A 22,233-nucleotide genomic window follows, 5' to 3' on the forward strand; every position below is an offset into this window, starting at 1 on the left:
ACACCATACATTTTACATTCATATCACATACTGTATGGATGCAACTTCTAACTTTGAAGTGAAATGACTTCATTTTGTGTATTTATTGAAAGTAGTATGAGAAGTTGTGAAGAAAGTTTGACTTGAAATGTTCAAATCGGGGCTTTTTAGGGTGATTTATATTTCCTGGAAGACTTGGCTGACATTCATCCTGCCCTTTCCCTCTTCAGAACCCTTGAAGGCCACACCACCTTATCGCCACCTTGCCATTTGAGACGCAAACCTTTAACCTTTTCGCGCTAAATGCTCTGTCATCTTCTCAGTGCCTCACCTGCCACCATCATCCAACCCTGTCCACATGGAGCACTTTAAAAACTTGGTGCTGAGTGATGCATTGAGACAAGCCTGAAGACTGGTATAACGCTGTCTTTTGACTTTTAGAGAGTTAGACTGAGTCAGAAAGCAAGAAATTTCCAAAGCCTCTGAACTTTTGCAGTGAGTCTGTGTTAGTGTGTTTAAATAGCCACATGAATCTGGCAGGTGTGGAGGGAAAAAAAGGAGAAGTGAGACGAGGAAGCCTTGGGCTGTTTTAAAAAGTTATAAAAGTCCCGCGGAGTTACTGAGGAGGGACAGGGGAAAGTCAAGGTACATTAGAGGGTTGTCTTTGTGGAAAGAATGTGTGTATGTTTGCGTGTGCTAGAGAGACAGTTTGTTTGTGTGTGTGTGTGTGCAGGTGTTAATGTTCTTATAACTCTGGGTGCTTAAATTTGAATTTCACATTTTCTGTGTGTATCATGGTGAGTGTTTGTAATTATTGAGATTTAGCCTAAGGAGTGGGAAAATCTATTTACGGATGTATGTTTACCAGCAGTCACTTTAGTGCACATTTCCCAACAGTTGGTGTGTTTGCACAGCTGTCTTAACATGACCTGTGTTACGTGGCGTTCAAGGCACGTACTGACAAACACAACGCACTGCCTGACAAATCTGTGAGTTACTCTAAAATGACTTTCAGAGGCTTCTTCTGTCCTCCTCGCTGTGAAATGTAGCTGAGGAAATGGCTAATGGCAGAGTGTGCAAGGAGAAAAAATGTCAAGCAATTTCATGCCTTTGTGACTCTGATGGGGCACCAAGCTGATAATTTAATCAGTAGTGAAAGACTAGCTTCACTCCTCCACAACTTCCGCCATTCCATCCATTGTTAGCAGTCTTTTGTTAGGAAAAAGGAGGATATTTGCATAGTTAAATTTAAATTACCAACTCTGCCACTGAGACTAGTTTCAGGTTTGCTGTTCATCCAGAATTATGTGAATTATGAAAAAATTGAGTACATTTTTCCGTAATTGCCGGGTGAAATCGTGAGCAATGGCTAAAACATGTTTTCTGAGATTTCTGTGATCTTGACCTTTGACCACTAAAGTGTTATCAGATTATCCTTGACTTCAAGTGGACATTTGTGAAAAATGTCAATAAGTTCCAAAAAGGCATCACTGATGTCGCTCTCTCAGTGGGATGGACATACACACATCTGCTTAGGCTGAATGGACAAGTTGAATAAACTTTGGTTATGGGAGTCCTGTGACTCATTCAGACTCATAAAAGAAAAATGCCTCTGTCAACTAGATATGAACTTAAAGGTAGAATTCATGCTACACACATACAAATGCGTACACACAGACAGACATACAGTATATGTGTTTTTGTTTTGCTCCCAGTTGTAGATATGAGGTCAGACAAGCAGCAGCAGAGTCTGTGCTTTGCTTCATTAGCACCGTCTCTGTTCAGTAGAGTCTGGCAGAAAACACTGGTGCACAGAGAAAATAGAACTAGAAAGAAACTAAAAACAAATTAGAGATCTTTCACAAAGGCAATGAAAAGACTAGAGTGCATTTAGTTTCTGTATTGCGTGTTGCTTTGCACATCTCTGGCTAACACCTTCTGTAAAACAGCGTAGCTTTTTTAATGATGTGATGAGGGGTATGCAGTCTGCAGAGAGGTAGAAGAACTAATAATTGTAGGTGGAAGAAGTCAGATATGATGCTATTTATTTGAAAGAAGTAATGTTCAGCTAACAAAAAAGTACATCTTTGATTTCTGTGCTAGCAAAGAAATCAATCATTGTTGGCAGACTCGAGGCTCAGTCAGACACTGGAAAAAGACATCATCTCATTTTAAGAGGCTTGTGCAAGTCCTTGCTGCGTTTATGACATTTTTAGCGATTGTATTGCAGTGCTTGTTATTTAATATGCCTTGCAAATAGTGCTATCTTGTACTTTTCTAAAGATTGGATGACACTTTAATGATCCCTGTGGGGAAGTCGGACATTTGCAGTCGCATAGAGAGGGACATAGATAAGAGAAGAACAAATACAGAGTGCTGAAGATATAATTTGATAAGTAATTGCCACAACAGGATTAGGATTAGCACAACAGATTAAAACAACAGCAAATCAGTATGTCCTCGACGAGGGAGATTTACAGGTTAGAGGTGCATCCGGGAGTGTGCAAGTTTAGCTGTTCACATTATTAGTGATACAGATGGAAGAACATATGTTGGGAAATGAGATTGTGAATGTCACTATGTTCCCATAAAAACTGACAAAGTGCCCCTAGGAGAGGCACCTAAAACCCACTGTTCCACGTTAATGTACAGAAACCACTGCCTCGACAGCATTTTGTGCTGATAATTTGAAAAAGGCTAGTGACACAAAGTGCGCATTTTTCCATCTCATCAGATGCTCTACTCAGCTGGTGGTGATATAGTGCCGTATTCTTCAAACCCCCCCCCACCCCCACCCCCACCCCCACACACACACAACCAAATGTGTGTTTCAACAACTGCACCTTCTCCTGATGCTAATTTGTCAGTTATAAAAGCAGAACCTCTAACTGATACCCTACTCATCTTATCCATGAAGAAAAAATCACTGTCTTCATTATCACTTAAAGTCAGAAAATAGATATATGAAGAAAGCCCCCATGCTGTCAACTCTCCACATTTTCACCAACACATTTCGGTGACTTAGACATATGTATTTTTTGTAAAAATAAGTTTTCACATAAGTCACAAAAAGTCAATTCTAACACAAGCTGTTCAAGGCAAACTCAGTATAGTATAGTAGTACTACATGCAGATAAATGAACCAGTGATGAATCTGTGAAAATCAGTGAGAAGAAGCATCACTTAGGATTTATTTAAGTGATACACTGATGAAAAAAAGGAGATAGAAGACTTGTCCTCTTGATTTACATACAGAGTTAGAGTATAATGCAGTCTTCAAATCAGTGAGGGACAATCCTGAAATGTGGACTCTAGGTCTGAAATGAGACTTGACAGAGGGAGTAACAGACAAAAAAACAAAAGATAGATATAAAGGGTGATAAGGTAGAGTAGTTCATACCTTCCCCCTAGTGGACAGAAAGAGAAGACACCAAAGGGAATGCAGAAGGGGATCAGGTGGAAGAGTAAGGAAGAGAGACAGGGACAGGGAGATGCAGAGAGACAGCATTTGCAAAGGGAGAAGAGAAAGCCTTTGCAGAGGCAAACATAATTTGAAGATAAACTCTTTGCTTTTCTCTCTGTCTCTGCCTCATTGACTGCCCTCCTACAGTCATCCTATCGTTTTTTCTCTCATTCTTCCTGACTGTCGCTTGCCTCCTGGCTGGAGTCTGGCAGTACTTGCTACGTAAACAGAGGGAGGTCCTGCTGGTAAAAATGTAACACCTTCCCACCTCATTTAAATGTTTTTTTTTTTTTTTCTCACTACCTCTGCTTCCAATCTCTCACTTCATTCACTGCTTTGACTAGAACTATTTTTAGTCTACTACTTCTGTGTTGTAATTTGTTTTGCGGCGTATGTGTTGTGAAATGAATGAAGATGCTTTCTGAATTCAATATTTGCATATTTTTGACCTCTCAAGACCACTGTAACTTTTCCTTGTGCCACTCTCTTCAGCTTTTTACTCTCTCCCTCTGAATTCTGACCTATTAAACTATCTTCAATATACGTCACAAAAACCTGCTGATAGATATTTTCATCTATCAAATCTGAAAAAAACTCATAAGATATATTCAAAAAAGCCACAATGACAATAGGTTTCCTATAAACTTTAACTGTTCATGGCGTAAATTACATTTAGTGATTGTTAAGGCTCAGAATTTCAAGTTACCAGCCTTTAAGACAACAACAACAAATGGAGCTACAGTAGTTTCATCACAACAATCATGAGGAACTTTTGATCATTTAGAATATTAATCTGAGTTGAAGTTGGAATCGACAAGTTTTGTTCAGTTTGTGTTCATCAGATTAAATTCTGTATCACTTTCAGAACTAAAATGTCTGATGCACTGTTTACTTAACTCATCACTTTAAGTTATTGATAAACACTCCTCTTGTTTGCCCATTAGTCCCAGCCTATGTTGAACTGAGGATAAAATCCCCCGGAAATCCTTCTTTTTTTCAAAGATGAAAAAAAGTGACATACTGTACAGTAGCCTAATGGAGGCCATTATCTGTTCTTTTGATGTGTCCCGGAGGTGTCACATGGTTTTCTCCCCAATGAAAAATGGAAGAAAAAAAATAACACTGTCTTCATCATTGTGTAGTAGAAATTATATAAAAATATAATCTTCATCTGAACACTGGATGGCCACAAGAGGTCTGATGGAAATTGTTTAAAATGCTTTAACTTCACCTAAATTAACCATTATCAGAGCTGCCAGTAATACAGCTATTACCAACAACAAATTGTGAAATTTGTACTTTATTTTTACTCTCTTGCCTTTAATTCCTACCATGAAGTCAGATTTTCTCAGTAATAGTCTAACACAATTGAGCTGCTTGTTGCTTTGTTTGGATTAGGAGCATATGTGTATGTATGCACATGAGGTGTTTGACTATCTGTGTGTGTGTGTTTTCTAATTTTATTTATCTTCTGTGATTTCAGTGTCTAGCCAAAACAGCCTCTAGCCATTTGTAATAGTCTTTATCCACAGTGGAACATTTGGCTCTGTCGCAAAATCTGATATTAACAGCCGTCTATCTTTGCAACCCACACACACGGCAGCTGAGCTCTCTCTCTCTGTCACGCGCACACACGCGCGCACACACGCGCGCACACACGCGCGCACACACACGCACACACACACACACGGAACAGATGCGTGACAATATGGCAAGACTTTTGAATATTTACTGGTGTTATTTTCACATATTCCCCCTCAAGATGTGTACAGCAGCATTCAGTGATAAACAGCTGTTGACAAACAATAACTAACAAAGACAACCAACAACCAACATGGGCAAACAGACAGACGGAGCAACAATGTATACAGTTCAATGAGGTGGATCTATGAACAGCAAAAATCACATTAATAGAACATGACTTAGTTACAGTTACCACAGTACCATGTGCACTATAACATTGTTAATTGGTGTGAAATGTTACACTTTAGCTGACACCAAAAATCTGAGCAATTTACATTTCACCCAGCATTTGGAGCCAGGGTTCACATGGGCACATCATTTAAAAGCCTTTAGAAAAATAAGGTTTTCCCAAGACTCCAAACTGTTTATTTGGCTTACCACCTCATGGCTTAAGGTTTCTGATGTGTCCTTTCAGGATGCTTCAGTTTTGTCTTTGCAATATTTTAAATCTACCTACAAAAAGTAAAAAATCAGGTGAGATGCAGGCTATGCCAATATTTAAATAATGAGTATATCTTACCTCAGGTGGATTGGATTTATTATCTTATACCCAAATGTACTTTATCATATAAGAAAAAATAAAATCAGATCAGATTGAGATGCTCAGTAACTGACTGCACTCAAGACGGGGGAAATAATTTAACTGGTACACCTAACAGTCACATCATTATCATATCAGACTCTCTTTAGAGTTCATGACCCTCATTACCAAATGTCAACATGTGGGAAAATGTAGGCCTATTACATCAATCTGCAGAACATGATGGTCTAACAAATACACAAAAAAACAAACAGAAATTCAGACACCTTATGGATCGTTCCCATAGCCACTTGCTTGCCTTTAGTCTGTCTGTTTTTGTTCTCAATGATTTCCCTGTGTGTCTAATCAATAAGAGACAAAACAGAGCAGGGCAGGGCCGATTGTCCTTGTTGTACCAATGAAAAGAGAGGTATTAGTCCCATCGAAAAGTCAGTCACAGAACAACAAACTCTGAGACTGTGGGCTGCTTAAAAAGCACAAATATGGCTCTGGTTCACCTCATTGGCAACATCTCCAGTCCTTGACTAAAAGGTTGTCAATGGACTGAATAATGTGAGGTGTAATTTAAACAACGATAGGTTTCATTTTAGGTCAAAATCCTGGACTAAAATTGGACAAGGTTTTCAATCTACAATCTGCATGATTAATGTAGGAGACACGTACTGTAGCTACTCTTTGAATTCCTTAAAGCTACAGTTGGTAAGCTGACAAAAGTGAAAGTAAACCCCTCGACTTGGTCGGAAATGCCAAGACAATACACAGTCAGGTCCCTTTATGAACCTCACACACGTGCAGGCACACACACACAAAGTAGCCATTAACAAACCCACAGAAGACGTACTGTATCCATAGCAACTGGAGACTCCAAAACAATCTCACGTCTCTCTCACCATGAAACACACTCTTCTTGTGTTAGTCTGCGTGTGTGGAGGGAGGGGGGTTGACAGAGGTGAATAGAGGGACCTGACGGTGTATCGTATTGAAATATCCGACCAAGTCGCAAACTTTACTTTCACTTTTGTCAGTTTACTACGACGTGTAGGAGCTGCGATTGGCTGCTCCTCCTGCTCCCTCTACCTGACTGGTGGAGAATCGTCGGTCGCGGTGGATTCTGGCAAATACGATTACAGGCTGTAGGTGGAGCCAGAGGAGTTGGATTTTGTCCTAAATTACCCATTTAATGTCTGACCATCTGAATATACTGACAGTTCCAGCAAATATGACTGAATTGTTACCAACTGAAGCTTTAACGACAGTGCTGGTTGTGGTGAACACTGCAACCATGAAGTGAACAAAGAAAAGAGGGATACAACAAAGGTTGAAAACAATGCCTGAAGTTCCTTTTTCTTTCAAACCTGCAATCGATCCCTGTATCAAGTTGACCACGGCACAAAAAAAGCAGACATTGTTGAAAACCTTCATCCCAGTGAACAGCTATTCTATAAGGGGTGGTGTAGTGTGAAGAGAGGCTTTTCCCAAAGGCACAGTTCAAAGAGAATGCGACTCATTCTAAATTTTAATGATTTCCAATTACTTTGACACAAACCCCAACTTTTTAATCAAAAAACAGCTAGGGGCGGGCTTACTTCTGAGTTTTTTGGAGCTAATTAGGCAGTGTACTTTGCGATCCCACTCCATGCTCCTCCATCTGGCTGCTCACATGAAAACCTGGTTATATCAACTCTGCTCTGAGATGCCTTCAAAATAGGAGTGGGAAGTGGGCCTAATTCAGTCCACAGTGTAGTTTCTTCGAGGCATTTGAGGATTGTAACCTCAATTAAAACGCAAATGTGAAGTGCACTTCCCTAATATCAAGGTTCAATACATTTTGGCGTATTTGTTAAACCTCTGACATTCAGTCATTTACATACTCTAGATAATGAGTTGCATGTGCTCAGAATTATAACCATAATTTATTTCTCTGGTAGTAGGCTATCCACTGGATGTTAGCCTATTTGAGTAGAAATGATACAAAATACTTTTCACCACAACAAGAAAATGAAGGAACTAGATAAAGTGTATTCTGACCTCAACATAAACTTTGAGTCATTTGGAAAGTTATTCAGAGTTGAACTGTTGGATGCGTGGATGAGCGAGGGGAGGAAAATGGAGGCCTACAGGGTGAATCATTTCCTCATTCTCTACTTCATGGACTCGTAAAATTTTACAGTCTGTAATTGGGTTAAATTGGAAGCACCCCAAGGACCCAGGGCCATTAAGCCATATTAGTAGTCTTGCCATTTAGGGACCTACTAGAGAGAAACATGTAGAACAACTTCTAGTCCCCAACTCAAATCAGACAACCACAGCTGTGCATTTATTACGTGGGGTAGAATTAAGAAGAAACTAAAGTGGAAGAAATGGATGAAGCAGAGGCAAAGTAAAAGCACGTTAAGGTCAGTCTTTTACTTGCTGGTTTGGAGCGATCAGTGGTAGAAATGAGGGCAGAGAGGGCTGCTCTTAAATTTGTTTAAAGCAATAGATCTCTTTCTCTTTCTGTTCAGAGCCCCGCTGACTATCACTCTTGCTTTTTAATCAGGTACTGTTTTACACCTGGGACACTAGGGTGAATGCAATTAACAGCATTTACCTGCCCACAAAGAGAAATCAGCAGTACTCCCAAGGATGAGGATTGAAGACTACTGGATGAGACAATGAGATGGAAAGAAAAAAAGAATGGAGGCAGACCAACTGCCTCTGCCAAAGCTTCTCTCAGAGGTTGACCTCACCATGGGATCTGGTTTAATATGGATGGAAACAGAGGGAGACGGACACACAAGGCCAGTGAATAAGAAGGTCTGATTCTGTTAGGATTTGATCCCCTTATATGAAGGGTCTTGAGCATAGATGATGATTAAAAAAAACTACATGACCATAAAAGACAAAGACACAAAAGATGTTCTCATTAATAGAAACACTCTGAGGGAGTAGTTATTGAGGGTTACACACATTTTCAGTCTTACTCTCATCGTTCTGTTTGGGTGGGTTAGTGCCTTGCTCTGCAAATTTTCCTCTTGGGAACAGCTGACTGGATAAAACAGATCCAGCCGGTTTTCCCCAGCCGGTTACTGGGGTTGATCTAATGACTCTCCAACTGGGGCTGTGGGATTCTCAGTGAATCCATTACAGGGACAAATACGAGATAAATTCATATATTTTGGTGTTACAGTATTTGGAACTAAAACACAATAAAAAAAAAAGCCTAGACAAACACAACAGAATTTGTATCCAAATGATGGTTCTGGTAAGATGTTCACCATTACCCTCACCCTCTGTGTATTGTTGACAAGAATAAGTCATTATTAAATCAAAGATAAGTCTTTTCATGACTTTTCTGACCCTCAAACCGATGATTTTGAGGGAACCAATGACAGATGAAAATCCTTGAGGTCAGGTCTTTAAAATTTTGTGTGCATTGGATATCAACTCCAAGAAACAGTCAAAATTGCTGTGTTAAATCACGTTAACTCACTCCTTTGACTCATATTAGTAATATTCTCTAAAATCTTGAACAATTGAGCAGTCAATTATTCAAACAGAATGCTTGAAAACAGATTAGCCACAGGTAGGTGAACTACATAGAGATTTTGCCCCTCTATCTTTCTGTTGTCCTTCTCTAATAACAATATGTTGTGAAAATCACAGAGAAATAAAGAATATATTAGTATATTTGTGTGTGTCTCACCCACTTTTTCATTGTTACACTTCGGTATTGTACCCTTTCCCATGCCCCCGAGTCTGATGGATCTCTGCAGTCCTACCTATCCTCAGATAGAGACATGGAACTAGAGCAAGGGATATGGGAAGGGGAAGGGTCATGGAGCACAAATCCTTCCCTGATGCCCTTGGCTGTGTTAGGGCTAACACTCCCCAGGGTGCCTTCCCATGACCCTGAGACTTGGATAGAGGAAGAAAAGGCAAAGAGGGAGGGATAAGAGGATGAAACAGTGGATAGAAATGGAGATATTGACTGTGCAGCAGCTTCTTTCTCTCTCCTGTGGACCCAGGCATCAGATGAATTTAAAGACCCGAGGTAACCCTGTGTCCGCTAGCATCAGCATGATGATGTTGTTGCTATGTGAGACAGCTCAAACTTTCTGGAGAGATGATTGTTGATTGATTTTCGTCCCCCTGTTGAAATAGTGCTTTCCCCTGCAGTTATTTTTGCATTGCTGGTGCCCATATGGCACAGGTCGGCATTTCGTCTTCTCTTTATGTATTCTTCTCTTTATGTATTGTCACACTGCCTAAACTCTAAGACTTGATTTCAGTATTGTGCTTCTTTAGATTTTCCACTTTTTTGTGATATTGTATCTTTCATCTGTCTTTTTTCCCCACAGCAAATTCATCGTCTTCTTTTGTGGTTCTACCAAAGATATCTATTTCCCCCCTCACTTAACTTCTTCAGAAAGTTTTACTTGCACAGCTGAAGGAAAAGGTCTCATTGTCCCATTATTTAACATGATCCTGTTGAGCCCCTTTGAGCCAGTAACTGTGCTAAAAGGCAAGACAGATAAGCTGGACTCCATTTCCTTTTTGACCTTTCTCTCTTTAAACTTTTGCTGCCTGAAGCTTACAATAAGATGAGGTGTTCTTCAGTGGTTTTTATGCGTTGAAATATACTGGAACTTGTATTTCCAGTGTTAGTTTTCCTCTTATATTTGGGAAACTGACATAGATAAGAGGAAAACTAATACAAAAAGAACCTTGAATTAATCAACAGAAAATCTGTACCTCATTACTACTTGATGGACAAGTGATTTTTTGGAAATGTGGTACCAAAACACCAAGATGGTCACAAAAAGACAACTTTGGAGATTAGCAAGTAAAGACAGTACTAAAATAGGATTTAAATTTAAAGTATGAAAATTACAAAACCATGAAATCTGTCTGGCTGCCTGACTGACTGTCAATCTAGCTTTCCAGCCACTCGTCCCTTTTTACCTTGGTCTCTGTCTACACATTTGGCAGCTTGCTGTCAGTGTTTATCGAGTGATTTCAGGAAACTTGTCACTCACAAAAAATAATTCTTGTTTTTTATTGAAACACCAAGACATTCTCCTTGTCTCACAGTATCTTCAGTGAACTCATTGCTATCCTCTCCTCAACTTCTCTCTAATTTCAAGAATTGTGGACAAAACTTGATGCCCCCCATTATAACAATGATAAGAACAGCAGCAACAAAGACGGACGTTGTTGTCTGTATAAAAATCACATCACAGTAAAATGTGAGCAAATCAAAGCAGAAGATAGCAAACCGTGAAATAAATGAAACAGTAGAGGTGAATAGAAGATGGAACAACAGATAAAAAAGAATGTGGTTGACTAAAACATGCCAGTGATGAATTTCTAAGATACTGGCAATCTGTTGATCAGTGTCACGAGTGCGTTAGATCAGAAAAAGGAAAATAGGCGTTTGGAACAAACAAAGGACATCAGGTCTCGAAAACAAAAAAACGCAAGGAACAACAATACAAATCAAGGTTTAGTCTCTGAGTTAAGGAAGCCATAAATATTGATGATTACCTGAAGTTGGAGCCAGAAATCACAGGGGATACACACAGTCAACAAACAAAGAATATGCAGTACCTTAAAGAGAACAGGGGACATGTTTGAAGGTCTGTTTGTTGCTTGATTGTCTTTGATTTGGTCAAATACATCAGTTGTGCAAAGATGATTTTTGTCCTGATTGATGTGAGCTGGGACTGATTCAAGCATTTCAGGAGGTGTTGATACAACAGAAGCTCTTCAATCCTGCAGTGTGTTATTGTCTGAAAAGCCTAACACTAAACCTGTTTTTCTGTTGTCTTTTCACTCAGGCAAATATTTTGGCCCTTTAAGTATACAGTTAATTTGTCATCCTTGTATGTGGGAACTTTTTGTTTACCTAAGGCTGCTGACAATGAAAAGCAGCTTTATTATCAAAGTGACCCACTGCTGCAATCAGTTAACTGTACCAGCTTCACCTCCCTAAACATTTAGACTACCAACTTTCCTACAGCACTTTCATCCATTTGTTGTTGTTGTTGTTGTTGTTGACTGCCTTTGTATTGTGAGTCTGAGTTTCTTTTTTAACATTATTAGTCAGTCCCTGTCATGAATGCATGTCTAAGATGTTGAACTCTGTTTCTTAAAATGATGCCAGCCACAGCACTTTTCCAAAGCGACCACTATTCCTCTGCCTCCCAGCCTCTCCCTGTGCACTTTAAAGAGGAAAATCAGTTCGACAAAAAAAAAAGAGGAAGAAAAAAGCAGAAAAGTGTGAACGTGGCTCACAGTGATCACACCAGAGACTTTGAAAATGCATGATATATCGTCCTAGAGTGTTCTCTGGAAAGCAGGTTGGTGAGCATTTTGTTCCTGTGCTTCTATAACCCAGTTGTGAAACAGTGTGCTGTCTATTCATGTGTCATACACTTCTGTCACATCTACTATCAATGGTAACATTCTCAAAGCTTTTCAAACAACCAATATGGATAGAAATTGTCACTCCAGCTCTGGTCTCTGCGATTGGCACATAACATTACCTGCCTATAGCTACCATTACTTTGACTCAGTCACACAAAGAGAAAACAAACTATTCAAATACAAATGCATGCATGTTTGTTTTGGTTTTGGTACTGTAGTGCATGTTCTACAGGAAATTCAAATTCAGTACTAGAGTCGTCAAGTGCTTATTCTGCACATTCAACATGCCATCAAGTCTGTGGTTGCTCAAATATACATTGATGTTTTTTTTGCCTTTATGTGATACAGTTGAGAGTTTATGTGATACAGTTGAGAGAGACAGGAAATGGCAGAGAGGGGGGGAATGACACGCAGGATAGGGACGCTCGACGCAGGATTCGAACCGGCCTCAACACATGGGGCAGGTGCTCTATCAACTGAGCGAAACACCGCCCCGATATACGTTGATGTTAAAGAGACCCCGAGGAGTTTGCTTTTGGTTATAAAAGAGTATCATATTAATGTGGATGAATCAACGTTACCCACACTTTTAAAGGGTCCATTTTCGATAAATAGTTTTGTCTTTATAGTTTTTTTGATATTATTATTTAGTGGTCAACTAGCCCAGCATTTCCTACTTTCGGTTTCCCGGACGCTGCCCGGTGGGTCATGGGAATATCGCCGCCGGATCACTAGTTGGCATCGTTTATGGTTGGAACTACGAAGGTATCTGATTGTCTTCGAACCTCTGACTTTCGTTCTTAATTTAAGAAAACATTCTTAGCAAATGCTTTCACTGTGCGTGCGGAGGCTCATGCGAAATGTAGTGAAAACACTTTGCTTTCCAAAACTCCTCGTAGTCCCTTTACAGTTAAGTGTCTAATCCAATCATTTAATTTGTTTTTTCCAGTATGTTGTATTGTTAATTCTGTTCTCAGCATACAACAATGCCACATTACATGAAGATCACTATGTGCAATAGCAAAAAGAAAGAAAATGTATTCATCTGCTGAAGTTATAACATAAGTATGGCTTTTATGATGATGGAATTTCTTGACCTGTACGATATCATGTGTGTACAGTGTGTGTGCCATCAATCTTTCATTGTTTCCCTCCTTTTTTCTCCACTCTACTTTTCATCACTAGAGAGAAGAGGAAGGATGGAAAATGCTAACTAGAAAGCAGAGATGAGAACAAAGGTTAGATGAGAAAAGTACAGCTAGATGGAAAGATAGAGAGAAACCCGGAAATTAAAATCTTGAGAGAAAAACAATCTGGTGAATTGCAAATAGACCCTACATTTTCCTTTTCTTGATACCATCTCTATAAGTAATATCAATTTATTTTAAATAAGCCTCAATTACACCTGAAAAAACAAACAAACAAACAAAAAAACATGATAATGACTACTCTTCAGACTGTTTCTTTTCCTTCCATTTAACAGCTAATGACTGACAACAGAGAAGGGGAAAGAATTGAACCATGTAATCACCTTTTTTTTTATCAGTGTTATTTTTCTGTGCTTTTCATTAACTCTACAATCGGTGTTGCTGTGTAGAGGTCAGTGTAGGTTTCTCTTTATTTACGATACTCTGTCCCTGATGTATTCATATAGATGCTGTGTGTGGGGTTTTAACCATAGATTGTAAATAGACTGTAAGACTGTAAATAAAAGGATAGAATAGGTAGGGCAGGTTATCAACTAATCAGAATGCCAATATTTTGATCCTCATGGCCACACGTGACTTGAGTAAATTCAGTTACAACTGATGAAAATCCAAACAGCAAGAATGTAAGTACTGTATATGCTGGGTTGAGTTTATAACACCAGTCACTGTAGCGATTCCTTTCTTTTCTTCAGCCTCGGCCTCCACCACAGGTTTCATCGACTTATGAATCTTTGCTGACCTGTCCATTGACCCAATGTTCTCGCTCGTCCTTCTTTCTGTACCACTCCATCCCCACACCCAGTCCTCTCCTGTCCTCTGCTCCTTTGATCCCTCAGCACGCATGAGGTCCTATTTCCTCTACTACCCATTTTGTTTTGCTTTCAACCATCCGCTTGTCTATCTCTGCCCAATGATCCCATACCTGTGTGTCAAGTCATTTCATCTCCCTTTTCTGAATCCTATTTCATGTCTGACACATTTCTCCTTTCTTTTTCTTCAATGGTTACTGTTTGGAATCATAACACAAGAAGAAAAGGGAATACTGGGGAATGAGATAGAATGAAGACATGTGACAAAAGTCCCAAGCTGGATTCAAACCTAGGATTTGGCAATCACAAGAAAGAGGTTTACTGAGCCACTGTGGCACCTCTTAGTTGTAATTGTCATACAGTGCATACAAAACACTGCTTAGAAAACGTGAAGAACAAGATTTAAGGTTGCATGAATACATGCCGACTGAAAGAATGAACACGCTGGAGGACACAGCCTTCACTTACTATAGGCAATGCGGAAAAAAAGTCAAACAGCCACTTGAGTGAGCTAACATTCACCTTGAGCAGGCAAATTACTCAATGTAATAAAATGAAAGGAAAATTAGCTTCAACAGGAACTCTACAACAGTGTCTGTGAATGTTTTAAAGATGAAGATGCCATTGACGGTGCTGCTGCTGTGCTTGATGCAAACTGATTAAATGCATGATTGAATAAAGACACTAAACACTCATGAAGAGTAGCAAGCAATCAGCGCTGTCTTAACAATCCCCCTTATTTAAAAATTCATAAAGGCTGGCTGGCATGTCATGTGGTGTCATCCTAGCCTAAACACTGTCTCACCAGGTGTCTTTCTAAAGACACAGATCTTAAAAGTCTTTTTGTTCACCACTGCTCTTATACTTAAATTCTTGCTTTGAACTTCTCTATATTTTCCACTTGTCTCAAAAACAGACAGAAACTGTTGAACACCCTGAATGTATTCATATTTTTGCCATGTCACATTGCTGCTATGAGTCAATGTCACTGCAGGAGCCAGGTCGATTTAATCTATTCTATATGCTAACTTCCATCCCATCCTCTCTTTGTCTCTCTGTCACCCTCCTCTGCCCTCCCCTCTTCTCTTTTCTCCATCTTTTGATTCTCCTCCTCATCACCTTTCCCCCAACCCCGCTTCTTCTTCTATGTGACCTGTTTAATATCTCATCTTAGTGTATTTTTTTTCCTCCCTTTATTCAGTCCTTTACATCTCATCGTTACATCTTGTTCTCTACTACTGCACATAACGTACAGTGCATCCTGGTTTCCACCATTACTTATAACTTCTTTGTCTTCCCCTTCCCCAACTCTCTCCTTTCCTGCCTCTCTGTTTGTGTTTTCCTCTCTGGCCAAAGGCCTCTTCAGCTTAATCCTGTCTGACAATACCCAAATGAGGTTGAGACATTAGTAATTAAGGAACTTCATATGCCCCTAAAAGACACCCACAACACACTCCAGGAGAGGGAATGAGGAGAAGACACACATACATAAACATGGTTAGCTGATGCACCGATAGAGAAACCAGCAGTTTCACATGCCGTTATTGGAGGCAACATTTGATCAGTCTGAGCCTTACATAAGCATCACTGATGAGCTGTGGTCACAAGTACTCCATTTCGTATACAGTACTGTCTATTTTCTGCTCTACTTGTAAAAATCAAAGGTTACTGTCATCTTGAACAGACTTTCTCTCCTCATTAGTGGTCATCAGTTTAAAACAACCTGCTCTGATGCAAACTGCATTAACCATACAGCTAATGAAGGCAGTAAACTCATGTTTGAATGTATTAAAATGCATATACCACTAGATATATACACCTATTTCTGTAATGAGCTAATTCTGAGTCATGAGCACAGTACACCACAGGACTGGCTTGTGAGCTAACGCAGCATGTTTTACATAACACACTGTTGCCTAAATTGTTATTTGTGTTGTCACTCTCTCTGTAATTATTTATGAAAACATATACTTCATAAATATTCTACCACAACGAGGGAACCAATGTGGCAGACTGCTTCTCTCACACATACATACACATTTAAATGTACATACGTAGACAATGATTTGGAGCACTTACTTTAGGTCCTGGAAGGGTTCGGCCCTTACATGTGACGTCTCTACAGAATGACTGAACACCACACCTTCATTCCCTGGAGACAGAAAAAGAGTGGATGAAAGGGAGGAAAATAAATCATACACGTCTTTTGTGTAGAAGCCTGCACAATATTGCATCATACCTCTATTCTTGGAGCTGTGGCAGGCACTTAAAATGCGTGACACAGGATCTTCCTTGTGTCATACAAATTATGTTCAGATTCAACATTGTTCCCAGTCGCAGTAAATACGTTCACGGGTAACATGTTTGTGCATATTATATATGTTCATGAAAAATGAAAAATAACAGAACTACTGACAGAAGATGCACAGAGATGTGCAAGAGCACACACAGATACACAAAGACACAACACACATCTACTTGCATTTCTCACTCTCATTTCAGAAAATAAGTAAATGAGAAAGAAAGAAAAAAATATATCGGAGTGGATCAAAGGGCAATTTTTACATCTCAAGTTTTAGTTTTTTTTCTTTTGATTTAATTTAAATTGCTTTGTTCCTTTTTCTGCAGTTACACTCACTTGGATTTTCTCAGACCTTTTCCTCTCTCTTGTTCTTACTGTATCTCTCCTGGTCCAGCCTCTTTCTCAGTTCAGTTAAAAAGTACTCTGCTTGCTGACCCGAGCCTGGTTTGTCTGCACTCATCAAAGGCACTCTCACAGCTTATATTGTGTGTGTGTGTAGTGTAAACTATGTGTGTCCTTAAGTAATCTTGTTAGTTAACAGAAATGAACCCTGTGATTCTGCACCGCTGTGTCTGCCAGAATTAATAACAGTAATTGTCAAATTAACTCCCACATTATTGCAGAGAATAAATCTCAGATTGTCAAATCAATGACCTCTAAGGTGATCTATAAGTTGCCTATACATTGTATAATATACAGTATGCACTGTATGTGGAATAATTCACATCCATTTATAGTTTTACCCTGTTGTTTTGATGATATTCAATATTAAATTATGGTTACAGCATGTGTTGTACTCGGTGTGCTTAGGCTACTCGTACCTGTGACTCTGAGTTTCTCAGTGCCGATGCTGATCTCCTCTTCATCAGCAGAGAACAGAACAGTCTCTCCATCTGCACTCCTCACCTCAAACCTCTGACACTGAGCCTCCACCATCTCGGAACCTGAGAGAAAGAGAGTGTGAAGAGAGTAGGAGAGGGTTAAAGTTGAAAGCACACAGTGTGCCATCAGGCAGATGTATTTTCCAAAGCTCCTTACAGAATTATTAGTGAATGAAGGTTTATCCAGAATGACCACAGAGGGCTTTGGACTCTCCACCCCTGCAATTCGAAAATGTGTCTTGGTGTGACACCACTGCAGTATCAGAGGAGGTCTTAGGGGATTTTTGCTTACACATAATCTAGTAGAAGTGTGGGCCAAGCTGCTGTGTACAGTATGTGCAATGAGCAGAAAATATTAAAAACTTTAACTAACTTCAATAATTGTATTGTTGTCAAAATGTTTTTGAAAAAAGAAAAACAAATAGAAGCAAGAGGAAAATATATTCTCTCAGTAAGACAACTGTTTCAGCAGCTTTCAAGGGTCAATTATGTACAATCCTTTTACATCAGCGAGGCCTAAAATAATAAGAATTGTTCATTATTCCATAGATTTGAACCAATCAGCAATTAAAAGAAATTAAAAAAAAGTGTGTTGGGCAATGGTCTCTATTACAACGAAAGTGACATGTAAAGTGAGATGTAAGCAGGTACTTGGTAAGAGGACATACAGTAATTAGACAGGGCTGCCTAATGGCTGAAGCTCATACTTTGAGAATTACAACTTTTAAGTTAAATAACATTTCCCTCCATGCTATTTACCTTCAGGACAAAAATATTCTTTGTAGAAAAATGCAGTTTGAGAGAGCAAAGTTATAATATACTGAAGACAATATTTTGAACAATGCACTCTGTTTCAATCTCTTATGAAAATACTCTTTCTGAGAGAGCATTAAAGGGATAGTTCACCCTAGAATGATATTTCGCTCATTATCTACTCACCCTCATGTTGACTAAGGGCTGGAAGAATTATCAGAGTCCACCGTCCCTTCTCTGAGTTACAGGGGGTCTCGGCGTAGCAGTGCATTTCAATGCAACGGTTGCAAAGGGACACCAGAGCTCTTCGTAAAAAAACACACACAAAAAAACATCCAAATACCTCCATGATGCTCGTATGTAATGTCCGTCTTGTGCTGAAGCCCCAAATTGCGTAATTGTCCCGAAAAAAATTAAATAAGTCTATATTTTAAGCTTGTTTGTAGCGGAAGCTTCTCGAAGCTCCTCTTCCTGGTCCGTCCAAATATCGCGTGATTCGCAGTAACCGCACTGACGCCGGCGCAAATCACGTGAGATTTGGACGGACCAGGAAGAGGAGCTTCGAGAAGCTTCCGCTACAAACAAGCTTAAAATATAGACTTATTTAATTTTTTTCGGGACAATTACGCAATTTGGGGCTTCAGCACAAGACGGACATTACATACGAGCATCATGGAGGTATTTGGATGTTTTTTTGTGTGTGTTTTTTTACGAAGAGCTCTGGTGTCCCTTTGCAACCGTTGCATTGAAATGCACTGCTACGCCGAGACCCCCTGTAACTCAGAGAAGGGACGGTGGACTCTGATAATTCTTCCAGCCCTTAGTCAACATGAGGGTGAGTAGATAATGAGCGAAATATCATTCTAGGGTGAACTATCCCTTTAAGGAGGTTACAAATTTATCAAGAGAAATTCCTTTTTAAACAATACTAATTGTATATCCATTCTATATCCACCTCTATTTTCACAGAGGCACATGGAACGTGCATGCTCCAAAAGTACAATATGAAAACAGACAGACAGTAAAAAGGACCCTCACCAAAGGACCAACAAAAGGTGTTTGATGCTCATTCCATTTGTCAGTGGAACATTCATCCATTTTTTTATTATTATTATTCACATCCTAACCAAGTTGGGAGAATTCAGATCACTTCAGAATATTTACACACAGGGTTAGCTTCTAGCTGTGTAGCACATTAGGGTTTATTGGAGTTGACAATATTTGATAGTTCATAACCGAAAGGCAAAACAGGCAAAGCATTGCAAACCAGCAGGGAACAGTGTCACAAACTGACAACAGAATAGGGGACAGAATGGCAAGAACCAAAAGAAACCATTCCACACCAGAAAGAAAACTGCATTCCTCTCTGATTTAGACAATGGGGATGAGATGCATGCAACATCTTCGCTATACGAGAGAAAACTGGACTGTGTGCATCATGTAAGGGATAATGTATGGTTTGGAGGTTGTTATGGAGAAATAAACCCCGACAGGTTGTATGGAACAACCGACCAACTATACATTATCCCGCTTATTACACGGTTTACGAGTGAAATAATTAATTTGAAACATTCATTGATCAAAATACGACTTTAATCGATTTAAAATTGCATCATTTAGCGAATCTGCAAGACTGGTCATGTCCGCTGTTTTGCTGAGCCTCCTCCCGTTCGTGCATTTGAAGCCTTTGATAATCAATCAGTGGATCGATGGATGACCATACACGTGTTAAGATACTTGTGTGTAGTCGTATCTGTCATAAACAAGAGATTAACTTTACTGTTTACGGGGTGCGTTTGTGTCGCGGAGTTGCGGTGCCACCGAGACAAGAGGAGAGCTGTGACACCGGGTCAGAGGCTCTGATCAGCAGGTTTGGTTTCCAGCCACGATGTGGAAGGAGCCTCCATTCTCCTTGTAACAAGTCAGAAGTAATTTATCTAACACTATTAGTCCGAAGCTGTTTAATGATGGTAAAAATGAAACATAAGGTAAATATCCTGCATAGTTTCTCTTTTCTGTGCTGCGCTGATCATCGGCGTCCCTAGCAACGGTCTGTTATACTTGACGACGGTCATTATTCAGAAATAATGGACCACAGAACGCAGCGCTGGACCAATCAGAGAACAGCATTCAATAGAGCCGTGTAATAAGTAAGGGATAATGTATAGTTCGGAGGTTGTTATGGAGAAATAAACCCCGACAGGTTGTATGGAACCCCGACGCGAAGCGGAGGGGTTTCATTCAACATGAAGGGGTTTATTTCTCCATAACAACCGACCAACTGTACATTATCCCGCTTATTACACGGTTTACGAGTGAAATAATTAATTTGAAACATAATGTTGACCAAAATACGACTTTCATCGATTTAAAATTGCATTTAGCGAATCTGCAAGACCGGTTACTTCCGCTGTTTTGCTGAGCCTCCTCCCGGTCGTGCATTTGAAGCCTTTGATAATCAATCAGTGGATCGATGGATTACCATACACATGTTAAAATGTGTGTATTGTGTGTAGTCGTATCTGTCATAAACAAGAGATTAACTTTACTGTTTACGGGGTGCGTTTGTGTCGCGGAGCCGCGGTGCCAGCTGCACCGAGACGAGAGGAGAGCTGTGACACCGGGTCAAGAGGCTCTGATCAGCAGGTTTGGTTTCCAGCCACGATGAGGAAGGAGCCTCCATTCTCCTTGTAACAAGTTAGAAGTAATTTATCTAACACTATTAGTCCGAAGCTGTTTAATGATGGTAAAAATGAAACATAAGGTAAATATCCTGCATAGTTTCTCTTTTCTGTGCTGCGCTGATCATTGGCGTCCCTAGCAACGGTCTGTTATACTTGACGACGGTCATTATTCAGAAATAATGGACCACAGAACGCAGCGCTGGACCAATCAGAGAACAGCATTCAATAGAGCCGTGTAATAAGGGATATTACACTACAACAGGTTCAATCACCACTGTATTTCATATTATTCTTTAGGGATGTCCCTCAACACAAAAGATGAAAAATACCCATGATCCCATTAGTGGGAAAGTAAATGTTGTAGCTAAACTACATGCTTATATCTCTTACCATAGCAATCTTTATCTTGATTAAATATCCCCCAGGGTACAGTACATTCAGAGCAGTAAAGGTAAAGCTGCAGTGTTAAAACTGCATTATCCTTTATTCCATCTTGGGCATAGCAATTTATCTTTTGAATAGTTTTAAATGTTTCACTGGCATGGCTGCTAAATATTTAATCTTTACTTTTTGTCTCATGTTGCTTTTATGTAGGCCTACTGTGTGTTTTATTGTGAAGTTGATTGTGTTTTATTTATTCATTTTTTTCTATTTTAAAACTGACCATGTTGCCATCTTAAGATTTGCTGCACTGGATTCACACTAGTTGATTATAAAGTGGGTGATTGAGCGATCATTATTCAGATTTTAAGGTGGCAGAATAACTCGAAAAGAAGCTGATTTTTTGTGTAAGGGGCAACAATTAGTGTCTTACACAGCACAATCAGAGGAGCATTACCATCCCATTGGACCATATGTCAGGTTGTCCAAACTGAACTAAAACACATGAAAAAAAAACAACTAAAATTTGCATCTAATTGCTAGTGTTGCCATTGTTAGTGGAGGTTTGTAGTTGTTGTATCAGATTTCTAAAAACAAGCAGTGCACTACAGCCTCAGCTATTACTTGCGACCAATTGCTGGCATAGACAAAACATTGACATTGTTCCAAACAGCTGAAAAATCTCAGTAGATTTGTTGCTGGTGGCTTGTCAAGTAAAGGTTGGCAGGGAGGTCTGGAAAGTTGATAAATCTACTGACAAAGTTGCCAAATTAAGCACCACGGTCACAGTGGCAGTTTGCCTGTTGTTCATCCACGTTGCTTTCATTTTGTGATTTGGACAGTGATGTACCACTTTTCCAAACCTGCTGAGGCAAAAGAAAGGACTCTCGTCCATCGCCTTCCTTCACTCTCTGGGCTCCCAGCCTATTACAAGTGTCAGTTAGGAACCCGGAAGGCCTTGTCCGTCATAATCAAACTTTATTAGCAGCCATCAATCTGGGATTAAGCTCCCTTTCTCATCTCTCTTTACCTTTATCCCGTCTATCCCTCCCTTTCTTAAGCCTCTGACTCCTACACTGAC

The 22,233-nt window shown here is 39.7% G+C and overlaps 1 protein-coding gene across 1 annotated transcript in view; it reads right to left on the reverse strand.

Annotated features, from left to right (window-relative positions):
- The window catches only part of sgcz (sarcoglycan zeta), a gene marked incomplete at both ends in the record, with an annotated part of 373,691 nt that overhangs the window by 36,748 nt on the left and 314,710 nt on the right, over nt 1-22,233 (reverse strand). The window contains 2 exons of the mRNA XM_083984150.1: nt 16,231-16,303; nt 17,275-17,397. Coding sequence (XP_083840276.1) covers nt 16,231-16,303; nt 17,275-17,397 — 196 coding nt within the window. The remainder of the gene's footprint in view (nt 1-16,230; nt 16,304-17,274; nt 17,398-22,233) is intronic.

This window comes from Trachurus trachurus, assembly GCF_905171665.1.
Source record: "Trachurus trachurus genome assembly, chromosome: 1".
Classification (NCBI taxonomy): Eukaryota; Metazoa; Chordata; class Actinopteri; order Carangiformes; family Carangidae; genus Trachurus; species Trachurus trachurus.